The sequence below is a fragment of the Ahaetulla prasina genome, chromosome 1, assembly GCF_028640845.1.
Source record: "Ahaetulla prasina isolate Xishuangbanna chromosome 1, ASM2864084v1, whole genome shotgun sequence".
Lineage (NCBI taxonomy): Eukaryota > Metazoa > Chordata > Lepidosauria > Squamata > Colubridae > Ahaetulla > Ahaetulla prasina.
The window spans coordinates 319,931,790-319,946,380 of record NC_080539.1 but is presented as its reverse complement, the minus strand read 5'-3'; the positions used below and the strand labels follow the sequence as shown (position 1 = coordinate 319,946,380).

Below are 14,591 nucleotides of genomic sequence, written 5' to 3'. Positions count from 1 at the left end.
GGAATAGAATCATTATAGAAAGAACGTAAAAGGAGGGACAGAATGAAATGTGAATGGCAAAAATTAAAATAATTTTTATTTATTTTAAATTATTAAATAGAATTGTTAAATTGTCCCAGAGTGAGTTGTCCCACGGCGAGTTGGCTGTGATGTAAATTGGCCATGGCAAGTTGGCTATGGTGAATTGGCTGCAACAAGTTGGCTGTGGCAAGATGTCCCATTCCCCCACCAAGAACACTTCCAACCAGCACTGACAGGGCATGTCACTAGTATATAAAATGAGACTCTCCCTTCTAGCACTGTTGTCACCTAGTTTGATAATAAACCCTCTGCAAGAAAACACCAAGCTCAGAGAGCACCAGGGACATGACCATTTGCGGAATTGTTATTATGATGCATTTATGTGCTATCTGTTTTATTTAGAGTAATAAATTATGGTATATATATTGCTATTGTTATTTCATGGTTAGGCTGTGGGATTACAGACTTAACTTGATGTATATTGCTGTTATTATTTCATTATTAGACTGTGGGGCTTACAATCTTAACTAATAAAAGTGCCTTTTTTGAAGCAGAAATGATTTCTGTGTTACCAATGTGTTCAAGGACGCTACACAGAGATGGTGTAGGATTCTACAGATAATTTTGGAGTAGAATAGGAGAACTTCTCCAAGATATCTGTGTACCTCTCTTTTCAAGTTGAGCTGAGCTGAGTTAGTCTTTCTTCCATCATTTTAAACCAAGCTCAAAAAGTAGGTCAAGAGGAAAATGCTTATCTGGTAAGATACCATACCAATGTCTACTGGTATTCCCCTAAACTAGGAGTGTCAAACTTGCAGTGTCACATTGTCATCACATGACATATTGCGACTTTTCACCCTTTCCTAAACCGCAGGTGGGCGTGGCCACTGCATGATGCATCCAGCCCACGGGCCCCTGCCCTATACCATACTAGATTGTAGCACAGAAAAGTTTTCTCAAATATCTTCTGAAAAAGATAGTAATGTTTATTTCTCCTCTGTGTCAGCTTCCTCTCAACCCTCATTCAAAGAAAAGTTATACACTCTCTTTCAACAGCTGAGTTCTTAATTCACTTTCTTGCAGAAAACACTTAAGACAACTTGATTCTCATTTTTTTAATGGATTTGAAAAACATATTACATATACTGGAAGATCCCACAATATATATTATATCCATCAGTTGAGTCAGTAAAACTAATAACTTGTCTTGTGAAAAGAATACATATCCAAACGTAAAGATTCTCAGGGAGAATTTCATGTTAAGAAATAAAACATAGGTCAAATTCATTGAAAAGTTGAGCAGCAGAATGCAAACTTAAGAATAATCTTCACATATAGCTTGCCAGCCTATTCAGGTGTTTTTTTTAAAATTAAACAAAAAGCTATATTCTTTACAATACAAAAGGAATATCTCATTCCCAATATTCTATCTTGGGAATATATTTCTATCTTTCCCATAGCTTAGCGAAAGATGGGTGTACACCTCTGGAAGCCAAAGAAACAAACCCACAAAGACCAAAATAACAGCTTGTAGAATTTCATTGATGAGACAGCATATCGTAACTATCCCTAGGCATCCACTAGCGTAAGTCCATCATGAAGGGCACGTTTCCACATGTAGTAAGTGGAGCGTGCTGTTAAGGGAAAGTGGGTTCTGAACTCTTTGTATGTTGGAAAGGTCTTTGATTCAAACCGTTGCTGGAGAAACAGCTTGGCCTGGGCTTTGAACTGAGCTGTGGCAATCACATCCATCACAAACATGCTGCTGTTGACATTTTCAGACATTTGATAACCTGGAGTTGTACTGCTGCAGGGTTTCGGCATCTGCTCATCCACAAGCACTGGAGCAAACTCTTTTGGGTGTGTGGAATGGAATTTAATTTCTGCCTTTCTATTAATCTCAGATGATGTGGGAGTCTGTTGCAAATTTCGTGAAGCCACTATTGAGGGGAGGCAATGCTTTTTGGTCTCCTGGACACTTGTTTTCCTCCAAAACCAATAGGATGTAGAAGAAATACGATGATAACGCAAACGAAACTTACAGAAAGGCATTTTCCATTGGCAAACACGTTTCCTGGCCAACTCACGAGCTTGCTTTTGCCAACCGTAGAGAGATTGCTTAATACCCATGAGAATCCGGGGCCCTGCATGTTGCCCATTGAGCATCTTCACATTAGGCAGGTTTCCTGACTTTAGTGACAGATACAGATTCCTGGTTGGTTTCTGGGCTACAGAAAGAGGCTGGGGAGGCTTGAAATTTGGATTCCCTTTGATGGCTTTTCTTCTCCAGTTATAATATGTTGATCTGGAGATGCCAGGAAAGCTACGTTTAAAGTTTCTGTATGGCACAAGACTATTCATGGAAATGCATTTTTCTAGATAAGATTTGGCTCCTTGCATAGAAGTTCCATTTCTGATATGATTTGGGAAATTTGTTGAGCTCTGGCCTCCTTCAGATGTTGTTGCACCGTCTGGACTAGCGTGGCAAGGCAAGGCAACATCAGAAGAGGAAGAAACCTCACGGTTTTTCACACTTTGCATCTCGTGCTTCCAGGAATAGTAGGTGGAGCGAGAAATTTCTGGGAACAACTGTCGGAAGCGTTGAAGAGGAATAGTAGCACCTTCCTGAAAACAGGATTGCAAGAAATGTTTGGCTGCAAATCTGGCAGCTGCTTTCTGTCTATGCTCTCGTGACTGGCGTTTCCATCGATAGAAGGTGCTTTTGGTAATGCTGTATCTTTCACGTAGGTTAGAGTAAGTCACCTGGGGATCATTGTTCAGCAACTCCAGTGTCTTTACAGGCTGAACCTGAGGTTCCGGAATGGATGCTATGGGTTCCAGCTCTTCCAGACCCATGACAGGGACAAAACACTCAGCTTCAAAAACCTGGGTGGAAACCTGCTTCCCTGACCACATGATGTGAAGTGTGGAGATGTGCAATTTACACGTTCTGGGTCGGATGAGTCGGTTGAAGTAAGGCCGTATGTTAAGGTTGCTCATTGGGTAGATGGAATAAATGTTGCATTGTAGTACAGATGCTAGAGCGTACACATGCCACATGTTGACATAGCTGCTAATAAAGCAACTAGCTTTAACGTCAATATCAAAGATAGCCTCTAGGGTAGCCAAAGGTAACTTAGTCATGTGAGGAGATTTATGCGTACAAAGAGAATAACGAGAAGCTTGCAGCATCACCTTAGAATCAATCATGCCATTGAAATAGTACTGCTTGTGAAGCAACATCTCCACAACCGTGCGGACCCGTAACTCCAGAGTTAAGCTAGTGTTACCCCACAACAACACACTTGCTGCCTCAAACAAGTGGTTCCCACTGCCTTTACAAATGAAAGGCAACATATTGCGAGGAGCATCTTCTGGGTAAAGACTTTTTGCCACACGGTCAACTTCCAGCTCTTCCTGGAACTGCCTCCCATAATAGCTGGGTAGTGAAAAAGAGGACAATATCGTATGAGATTTCACGGCTGCCTTAATTAATTTCTCCAGCCCACTGTATTCACTTGCCTTCTGGAGCTTCTGGAGCATGGACTGCATTAGCTGATGGCGCTGGATCATTCTGAAAAATAGAAGTTTGACGAATTAGAATGTCATGTTTTGCACAGATATTCCCTTCATGGCTCCATAAAACTACTAGAGAGGCACAGTTATGCTGTTTTGTCTTGAACTATATGCTCAACTATACTTCTTGAGCATATCAAAAATCCATATATAATTAAAGGAGAAGTCCAAACTAAGAGATGTTTTTGTGGAAACTGGTGCACAATCCTGTGGGTTAGAATACTGAATTAAACCTTATTCCCTAATAAATAGTCATATGACTGCACTATGATTAATTTTACATTGGACCACACATTTTATGAAATTAAATTTAATCAAGTATGTACATTATCCCATCATCTTACCCATTGTTAGCATATACCAAATTAAGCTCTAGTATTATCCACTTGAACCTACTTAGCAGACTTTGCCATTAAACAGACAGATTAACGCTTGAAATATGATCAGTGTAAAATATGATCAGTGCTAAAATTCATTGGAGAGCACAGCAATGCTAAAAGATAAATGTATGCTTTCTAAATGAAGAAATATTCATTATGAATATTTTCATCATTTTAATGCTGCCCTTCAGTAACTTTTGCTCTTTAAAGGACAGATATTAGATTTAAATGCAGCTTGTTCATATGCTGTACTCTATCCACAAAATCTCTCATCTTTTATTTGTCTGGGTTTTTTTTTCATTTGTCAAATATTTGCTTATGTCCTTTAAAGAAAGAATTTAAAAAAAAAATCGGTGTTGCACCCCTGTAGTTTTTATTCTTTCCAGCCAGTCAGATGCATAGCAAGCATTGCAACTGCTGATTCAAGGGCCCATATCTAGTAGACTGAGGAAGGCTGAGGTAATGCAGTAACAAGCTGTTTTGCTTTAATTTGTCATAAATAATTCAGCACAATAGTTCATTTGTGTGTTTACATTTTACAGATTTATGTTCTAAATGTAACAGTACCTGGACTATTGTACAATTTGGTTGGCTTTGCAAAGTCAAAAAAAAAAAAAAAAAGCCAATATAAGACAAGACTTAAAGAGCCCTCTTCTGGTGATTAGACAACACTGCATTTCTATACCGGCATTTAGATAATTTACTTAGTGATTTATAAAGTAAAAAATAAATACAAGAATTACTGCAGGATGGGAAAAGTGTGGATATCACAAACACCTTGCAAAATTAGGAAATAAGTACCGTATATACTCGAGTATAAGCCGAGTTTTTCAGCACGTTTTTTGTGCTGAAAAACGTCCCCTCGGCTTATACTCGGGTCTATACGGCTTATACTCTAGATTTTTTTTTTTTTAAGCCCCTCGGCTTATACTCGAGTATATACGGCTTATACTCGAGTTTTTTTTTCTTCTTTTTTTCACATTTTACCGGACGGAAGCCCTGCCGGTGCAGTGAGAGGGCGGGGCGGGGGAGCCGCCAGCCTTCTCAGCTGAGGGAGGGAGGCTTTCCCCAACCGGTAGGTGCCTCATTTCCCACCCTCGGCTTATACTCGAGTCCCCAGTTTACCCCAGTTTTTGGGGTAAAATTGGGGACCTCGGCTTATACTCGGATCGGCTTATATTCGAGTATATACGGTATTCTCTTTTACCCGGGAGGAGTCTTTCCACTGAAAGCTCAGCAAGATATGAACATGAAGCAAAATTGTGCTTCTGTTTTTCTTAGCTGAGATTGTTTCTTTAAAGAAAATCCTAACAGTGTTTTGCAGTAATCTGAGAAGGTAACAATATGGTTTCAGCCACCTCAGGGTCATATAACATTGCTTATAAAATTCAGCACTTGTGGGAAATTCAGTTCTGAAAACCCAAGACCGAAATACCATTCTTCATAATGGTAATTATAAGGCTGCAAATTTATTTATTTATTTATTTTTCAAATTTATATACCGCCCTATCTCCCTAAGGACTCAGGGCGGTTCACAGGCAGTTAAAATACATATAAATTCAGATTAAAAACAACTATTAAAAAACTTATTCTATTGCCCAAATTTAAAATAGTATAAATAATAAAAAACCCTTAAAACCCATAACTTTAAAATCTAATCCAGTCCCGCGCAGATAAATAAGTGTGTTTTAAGCTCGCGACGAAAGATTCGGAGGTCCGGAAGTTGACGAAGTCCTGGAGGGAGTTCGTTCCAGAGGGTGGGAGCCCCCACAGAGAAGGCCCTTCCCTGGGTGTCGCCAGACGGCACTGCCTAGCTGACGGCACCCTGAGGAGTCCCTCTCTGTGAGAGCGCACGGGTCGGTGGGAGGTATTTGGTAGCAGTAGGCGGTCCCGTAAATAACCCGGCCCTATGCCATGAAGCGCTTTAAAGATTGTCACCAGCACCTTGAAGCGCACCCGGAAGGCCACAGGTAGCCAGTGCAGTCTGCGCAGGATAGGTGTAACACGGGAGCCACGAGGGGCTCCCTCTATCACCCGCGCAGCCGCATTCTGGACTAACTGAAGCCTCCGGATGCCCCTCAAGGGGAGCCCCATGTAGAGAGCATTGCAGTAATCCAGGCGAGACGTCACGAGGGCGTGAGTGACCGTGCATAAGGCATCCCGGTCTAGAAAGGGGCGCAACTGGCGCACCAGGCGAACCTGGTGGAAAGCTCTCCCGGAGACGGCCGTCAAATGGTCTTATAAGGCTTTTCTCATAAAGTTTACAGGATGCAGCACTGAGTTATATGGTAAAGGTATAGTATGCCTCACTTAATTTGAACACTTCAACAATGGGAAATATTCAACGTAATATATGCCTTTTACCGTTCTTGCCACAGGACCCATTTTCCTATTTCACGTAAGTGGGTAGACAGGAATAGCTTAATGCGAGGCTGGAGAACAGATACACGTTCTCTCCCTTATATACCAATTTTAAAAGGCATAAATGGTTTCAAATCTATCATGGAAGCTCTTCTGAGTAGCAGGGAACCTGTGAAGGCATATTCAGTTCTGTCTCCTTTCTCATGTATGAAATTCGGCTTTCCACATCTAGTCTCCCAAAGTTCCGCCATCCTAATTATATTTATCCAGAAATGCTTGTTTGAAATTTTGTTTTTCTTTCAACCCGACTTTTGCTGTTCATCATCTTTAGTAATTCTTTCAATGGTCTTCCCCTCACATGGCATATTTTATTACTGTCCACTTTGCACATTGTACAGACCTTTTTGTGTAGTACGTGGTAGTATTTAGCTGAGCTTCACCGTTCATTTTCTAATAACTTAATCCTCCAGTAGACTTTAAAAATTGCTGATCTTAAAAACTGCTGATCTGTTTAGAAAAAGTGAGAAAAGAGGATCTCAGTATTGACATATATTTTCCTGACTTTTTACAAAAAGTGCAAGCCTTAATCTGCTACATTTTGCCATCCCAATCATCTGTATAACAAGATATTTTAAGCCTTACTGTACAGATAAAAAATATAGAAGAAGAAGATTTCATAGTTTCGGTTTTCTTCTTCAGGAAAGCACTTTAAAAGAACATATAAAAAGTGCAGGTAGTCCTCGATGTATAACAGTTCATTTTCTGACTGTTCAAACTTACAATGGCACTGAAAAAGTGACTTATGCCCAATTTTCACAGTTACGACCTTTGTAGCACTGCCATGATCATGTGATCAAAATTCAGATGTTTGGCAAGTAGCAGGTATTTATGACCATTGGTTGCAGTGTCCTGGGATCATGTGATCCCCTTCTGACAAGCAAAGTCAATGGGGAAGCCAGATTCAATTAACAACCAGGTAACTAACTTATTGACTGCAGTAACTAACTTATTGACTGCACTTAACAATTATGTCAAGAAAGGTCATAAAATAGGGCAAAACTCACTTTAAAAATGCCTCACTTAACAACAGAAATTCTGGGCTCAGTTATGGTCTTAAAATGAGAATTACTTGTACTCTTCTCTTAGGATGTCTAAAACCATCACTAAAAAGTGATAGAACCCTTCTCAAAAATGTTAGGAAATGTTTAGCTCAAATGAAAAAAACTTGCGAAAACGAACTGAGATAGACATAGATGATATGGTGTCTTCATAATTTTTGGAATATAGCTCATACGGCTGCGCGGGTGATAGAGGGAGCCCCTCGTGGCTCCCATGTGACACCTCTCCTGCGCAGACTGCACTGGCTACCTGTGGCCTTCCGGGTGCGCTTCAAGGTTTTGGTAACTATCTTCAAAGCGCTCCATGGCATAGGGCCGGGTAACTTACGGGACCGTCTGCTGCTACCAAATACCTCTCACCGACCCGTGCGCTCTCACAGAGAGGGACTCCTCAGGGTGCCGTCGGCCAGACAGTGCCGGCTGGCGACACCCAGGGGAAGGGCCTTCTCTGTGGGGGCTCCTACCCTCTAGAACGAACTTCTTCCAGGACTCCGCCAACTTCCTGACCTTCGAACCTTTCGCCGCGAGCTTAAGACACATTTATTTATCTGCGCAGGACTGGACTAGATTTTAAATTTAATTGGTTTTAATGGGGATTTTATTATTTGTATTGTCATTTTAATTATTTGGCCATTTGTAATAAGTTTTTTAATGGCTGTTTTATTTTGTATTTATTTGTATATTTTTATCTGGCTGTGAACCGCCCTGAGTCCCTAGGGAGATAGGGCGGTATAAAAATACGAAAAAATAAATAAATAAATAAATAAATACAATCCAGTCTGTGAGTTAACAATGGAAAAGCACCTTTGGCCTTAATCTAAACCAGGGGTGTCAGATTTGATTTCATTGAAGGCCACAGGGTTGTGTTTGGCCTCAGGGACCAGGGTGGGCATGGCCAGCTTGACATTACTTGTGTCAGGGGCATCTGTGGTGGTCTAAGCACTCTGGCAGTAGAAACGGGCTCCCGAGCTCCATTTTCAGCCGGGCTCCTGAACTTCGTTTTCAGCCGCGATGGCCTCCTGCCACCCTCTGCCAGTGAAAATTGAGCTGGGGGGGGGGGGGACATAAGCTCCATTTTTGCTGGCAGAGGCACTGCAGGCTGGTCCTTTGCTGTTTCCAGGGCAGCCCCGCAGGCTAGATATAATCACCCCATGGGCTGGATCCAACCCCCGGGCCTTGGGTTTGACACTCCTGTTCTAAACAATGTAGTCCAGCAGCCCCCAATCTTTTGGGCACAAGGGACCAATTCCATGGAGGAAGGTTTTTCTGTGAACCAGAGGAAGTATGATTTTGCATGCTGCCTGCCTCCCATGAATGGGGCTTCGCTGGGTACCTCTGATATAGGCTTTAATGAGCTTTAAAGAGCGATGGTGGTGCAGTGGTTAGAATGCAGTACTGCAGGCTAACTCTGCTGACTACCAACTGTCAGCAGTTCGGCAGTTTGATCCTGACTGGTTCAAGGTTGACTCTGCCTTCCATCCTTCCAAGGTCAGTAAAATGAGGACCCAGATTGTTGGGGGCAATAGGCTGACTCTGTAAACTGCTTAGAGGGGGCTGTAATGCATTTTGAAGTGGTATATAAGTCTAAATGCAATTGATATTAAAGGCTGATACTAATACCAGGAAAAGAGAATATCTGTAGCTTAGGGTTGATGTTGAGGGGTCCTTGGTGGTCTCTGAGCTTGCTTGTTTTCTTGCAGACATTTTATTACCCTTGCACTGATGATGTTACCCAGTTTGGGTAATGAAACGTCTGCAAAAATGCAAGAAAGCTGAGAGAACACCAACACCAATACCAGTGTTTGCTACAGCTGATGGGCGATGAAGTTGGCTCCAGAACAAAAGGCACAGTAAAATCTAACACCATTCTTAACTTCACCATGCAGTACTGGACAACAGGGTGCTGCAAAATGTTCAAAAAAGAGGCTTCACAAAGAAATAGAAGTCTAAATGAAACCCTTCCTTGAAGCAGGAATGCAGCCAGGTCCTTTGTAAAGATTACACGGCTGCTTTAAAAGTTGTTCTCAGATGTGTTCACATGCATGTGAACCCATAGCTATTTTGCAGACTCAGACAAAGTATTGATTCTGTGAGACACAGAGACAACTTGATGTGACTTAAGCTTACAGGTTTATGTATACCAATCAATCCCTCTTGCCAACTGTGGAGTATTCGAAAACCTCTATTACATAAACCACCCATTCTTTTTCCAGGCAGTCAAAACTTCCAAGTCTCCTTACAATTTTCTTTTTCCTTCTCAGCCATGTTAAAAACTATTCCCATCACAGAATTTAAAACCGTATTTCAATTATCAGATCTTCTTTCCAATGAGTGCCATTTTAATTTGTATAGTTGTATAATAAAATAAATAGTTCTCTTCCAGAGATCAGAACAAAGATGTTCCATCTTTGGAAACTTAGGCAAGAGCACCTTTTAGGGAAGGCAGACACTTTATCTAAACTAACCTTCTGTAATTAAAAGTACTGTCATATTTCTCAAAAGCACAACTATATTTCTAGCTTTAGTTCCATATACTAACACAGGGTTGTCAAACTCAAGGCCCAGGGGCTGAATCCGATCTGCAGGGTACTTAGATCTTCACCCAGGAAACAGTGAAGGACCAGCCTGCGGTGTTTCTGCCAGAGAAAACAGGCTCCCAAGCTCCATTTTCGTCTGCTATGGCCATTTGCAACCCTCTGCCAGTGAAAATGGAGCTCAGGAGGCCCTCCAGAGCTCCGTTTTCACTGGCAGAGGGTTGCAGGAGGCCATGGCAGCCGAAAACGGAGGTAGAGTCTGTTTTCGCGGGCAGAGCACTCAGGCCACCACAGGCGCCCCAACAGGAGTGATGTCAAGCTGGTCATGCCCACCCTGGTCACACAAACCCCAGGTCAAACACAACCCTGATGTGGCCTTCAATGAAATTGAGTTTGACACCCCTATACTAAGATCACCAAGCTGAGGGGAATTGCTAACACTTTGAAAGATAGGCTCAAGATCCAGGAGGACTTTGCCCTTGACAGATTTGAACACTGGGCCCTAAGTAGTAAGATAAGTAATAAGATGCGGTTCAGTGGTGAAAAAACTAAGGTCCTGCATTTAGGTACAAAAAACTAATGCAGGGTACAGAATAGGTGGCACTAAGCTCAATAATATTAACTTTGAGAGAGGTCTAAGTATCCTAGTGGAATACCACATAGGTACAACCCAGCAATGTGCTGCAGCTGCCAAAAATGCTAAAGCTGTCGTAGGTTCCATCGAGTGAGAGGTAGCATCAAGACAATGAGAAGTGATAGTACTGCTTTACACTGTACTGGTGAGACCTCACATGGAATACTGCATCCAGTTCTGGTCACAATACAAAAAATCTGTTGAGTGTGTAAAAAAGAACAATATAGGTAATAAAGGGACTGGAGGCCAAATCGTATGATGAACTATTGTAGGAGCTAGCTATGTCTATTGAAGGGAAGGATAAGGGGACATGATAACTATCTTCCAGTTCTTGAGGGGCTATCATAAAGAAGAGATTGATTTATTCTCTATGGCATCAAAGGGCAGGATAAGAAATACTGGATGGAAGCTTATTAAAGAGAGATCCATCCTAGAAGTAATGAAAAAAAATTTGATAGTGAAAATAGTTAATCAATGCAACCTGAGCTTGCATTCTGGGATTATGGATGCTCCATCACTGGAGGTTTTCAAAAATACACTGGAGAATCAATTGACTGGGATAGCATAAGGCTCCTATCTTGAGCAGAAGGTTGGACTAGACTAGAAGATCTCCAAGGTCCCTTCCAGCCCTGTGATTCTATTAAAAGTCATATATCTTGACTATATATGACTGTATTGCTTGAAAAATAATACTATTTAAAGTATATTAATATTACTGTGGCTATTCTGAGATTGGATTGGAATTGTGATCTATTGACCAGACATGGACACTATAGGGCAACAATAGTCAAGTATGCAATGAAGTTGCAATCACCTCAAATTAGTTTATTTTTTTAATAATTTCCAGTGTAATGGCAGCAATATTACTTGTTCAATGAAAGAAACAAAGCATCTGGAAGCATGTGAAAGATTATATAATAACTTTGTTAGTCTTAAAGTTCCAAATAAGCTCTTCCATTATATTTGAGCAGCTTGATTAACAGGTTGATACTGGTATCATGGAATAAAAACCAAGGAGATTAGTTTTTGAATAAAGTACATTTTAACCTGAAATAATTATTAGATTATCTTTCTAAATGTAAACCATTTAACTTACTGTCTAAATATTGGTGCTGCAAATAAATGACTTGTTTTAGAATACTTGACAAAGTTATATACACTGAAAGCTCTATATAGGCTATTTTTTGCAGATTAATTTTATATATATTATACAAACATTCACTGTGCTTGTGCTTACTGCTGAAATGGCATCCAGTATCAGTCAATACTGAGTAATGGAATAAGGCAACTTTCTATTTATATTATCTAAATTTTCAAGATACCCTGAACACATTTCTCAAAAATTCTACATTATTAATTCTACAGTATTTCATTGAAATACAGGACATGGTTATTCTTTTAGGATAACTATATACCCACACCCATATCCTATGAAGTACTACCACCATGCACAAACTATTTTATTATTTTCAATACAGTTTACGCAAATAATAGCTTGTGCATGGCGGTAATACTTCATAGGATATGGGTGTGAATAGTTAAGTTTTCCTAAAGGAATATCCATGTCCTGTATTTCAATCCTAAACTCACCACTCGTTTCATTATTAGTATAAAAGGACCACGGTACTGTGTAAGCACTAACCTTGGTTTTAAAAAAAGGTATAGTTACAATACCGCATTTATAAGTTTCCACAAACTTTGAAACTACGGTATCAAACTTGCCTGCAGACCAAACATTATTACGCATTAAAAATTAAAAAAACAAGTTATCTCGGAGGAGGGGAGCGTTATCCTGGAATAAGTCGAATTATTAGATTTTTCTCACGTTTTCGTGAGACTAAGGGGAGCGTTCCGATTTGGAATTCTAAGTAAGAAAAAAACCTTTCGCCGACACCGCAAAAACCCAAATCCCAGCCAAGGCCTTGGAAATGGCACTTTCTATGGCCTCGTCGCAAACCAAGAGCAAACGCTTAAATAAGGTCACGAACGACGGCCCAGGTATGAAAATAAAGCCGGGTTTCCTTCTGCCGGCAATGCTCTCTCGCTCCGATCTAGGGGCAAAGGCGGGGAAACCTGAAGCGGGATCTTTTAAAAAGATGGAGGGAGAGTAACAGAAGCTAACCCGAGAATGAATTTGATGAGCTCCTGATCAGCCCAATCTTAAAAAAGAGGTGGAGGGGAAGGGAAGGGAAGCGAAGAGACCCGCCATCGTTGAAACTAGCGCCGTTTCCAAAATTACAAAAGGCACATGGAAACGAATTAATTCTTACGAAAAAGGATCTTGTTCAAGAGGCAGCGAAGCAGGCTAACCATCCCACAAGAGGGCAGCCAGAAGCCCCACGAAACCGCTTGAAGACGTACTCTTGAAACAAAGGCGGCGGCTGCTGCACATGGAGGGAGAACTTAAAAAGAAAATAAATGAGGGCCGGACTAGAAAGGCAAAGCCCATGGAGGCCAATTTGAAGCCACCTCCTTTACTGTGGCTTTCCTTTTCCAAGGCCACAGAACTAATAGAGCAACCCACAATCTTTTTACCCAGCTGTGAATCCCAAGGACTTCAAATTGCAACTCTACTTCTGGCCTTACTTAAAGGAAGGTACTAAGGAGTTGCAACTTGAACCACGTAATCCCCATTCCTTTCCATTTTCCCTTGACTTTGGCTGGAGTTTGTACGGGTGTGGTGGTAGAGTCCTCAAGCTCAACTCAGTTGTATGGAGGTTTAAGACACATTCCCTCAAGAAACCGATTTGTTAAAGGTTAGAAATTTCTTCCAACTCACCTTTACTGGTTGGACAAGGCAACTGGTTCTAAACAGCTGCTGCTGCTGCTCCTTCCTTGCCTTGGTCTCTCTGCAAGGCTATTTCCTGGGCATTTAAATTTGAATCAGGAAGCGCAGCAATCCCAGCTGTGTCCCACATTCAGACTGGAACTGGTTTCAGATCTGGAGTGAACCAATTGGAGTGGCTGCTTTAGGTGTGTAAAAAAGGCTTGGCTCCACCCCCTCCCCCAAGGAAATAGTTCATTCCCAAGTACTCTTGCATCCAACATGAAAGGAGCAGAGCAAATTCTGGGGTCATTTCCAAAGTGATCATTGCTGTTGTCTAAGACTCTCTTCTTAAAGAGACAAGCACCTTTAATATTAATGAATTACCATACTTTCCAAACTTAATTAAGAAAACAGTAAGGCTAAGCTAGGAGGGGAGAGCCAAAATATACAGTGAGGAATGAACTCAGATAAAAATTAATTTTGGCATTTGGAGGAATCATATAGAGGCAAATTGATGAGAACTTCTATAATCATCTAGAAAAAGGAAAAACAAACAACTAGAATCCTTTTGTATGAATTTTAGTGTAGCACACATAGGTACTAGAAATGCTGAATGAAAAAAAATGTTGAATCTACATAAGGAAAAATTAGTGACATTTTATTCACACACACCCCTTCAATTAACCAAAAAATTTAATCAACTAAACCTGGTTTTAAAAAGGTGCATGTTTGCAGGTTTTTTTTAAATAGAAAGAAAAATGGGGAGCAAATATAACTTAAAGAACTGCATTCCACAGCTTTGGCAGCAATGCAGGATATATCTTCTACTATGCACTGAAGAGGTGGCCTGATTAATAGTGGGAGGAGGTCACTTTTACCCCTCAAATGTTTTGCTTTATAAAGATCAGCATCAGTAGCTTAAATTATGCCTGGTAAACGATTAGCAACTAGAATAGAATAGAATAACAGAGTTGGAAGGGACCTTGAAGGTCTTCTAGTCCAACCCCCTGCTTATGCAGGAAACCCTACATCATTTCAGACAAATGGTTATCCAACATCTTCGTAAAAATGACCAATGTTGGAGCAACTGGAGGCAAGTTGTTCCACTGATTAATTGTACTAACTCAGTAAATTTCTTCTGAGTTCTAAGTTGCTTCTCCTTGATTAGTTTCCACCCATTGCTTCTTGTTCTACTCTCAG

The 14,591-nt window shown here is 40.8% G+C and overlaps 1 protein-coding gene across 1 annotated transcript; it reads right to left on the bottom strand.

The window, feature by feature from the left end:
- Nucleotides 1-1,590: 1,590 nt before the first annotated feature.
- On the bottom strand, nt 1,591-13,502 carry VRTN (vertebrae development associated). Its single transcript, XM_058167286.1, has 3 exons — nt 13,404-13,502; nt 6,739-6,845; nt 1,591-3,595 (listed from the first exon to the last, which is right to left on the bottom strand). Exons 2-3 carry the CDS (start codon nt 6,783-6,785, stop codon nt 1,591-1,593), a joined length of 2,052 nt encoding a protein of 683 aa, XP_058023269.1. The 5' UTR covers nt 6,786-6,845; nt 13,404-13,502.
- Between the last annotated feature and the right edge of the window lie 1,089 nt (nt 13,503-14,591).

What these genes read in the sequence shown, in the direction of transcription:
- VRTN (XM_058167286.1), bottom strand. Translation starts at nt 6,785, where the DNA reads ATGAACGGTGAAGCTCAGCTAAATACTACCACGTACTACACAAAAAG. An exon ending in ACCACGTACTACACAAAAAG is followed by an intron (nt 3,596 to 6,738) that starts GTCTGTACAATG and finishes TCTATTTTTCAG; the next exon opens with AATGATCCAGCGCCATCAGC.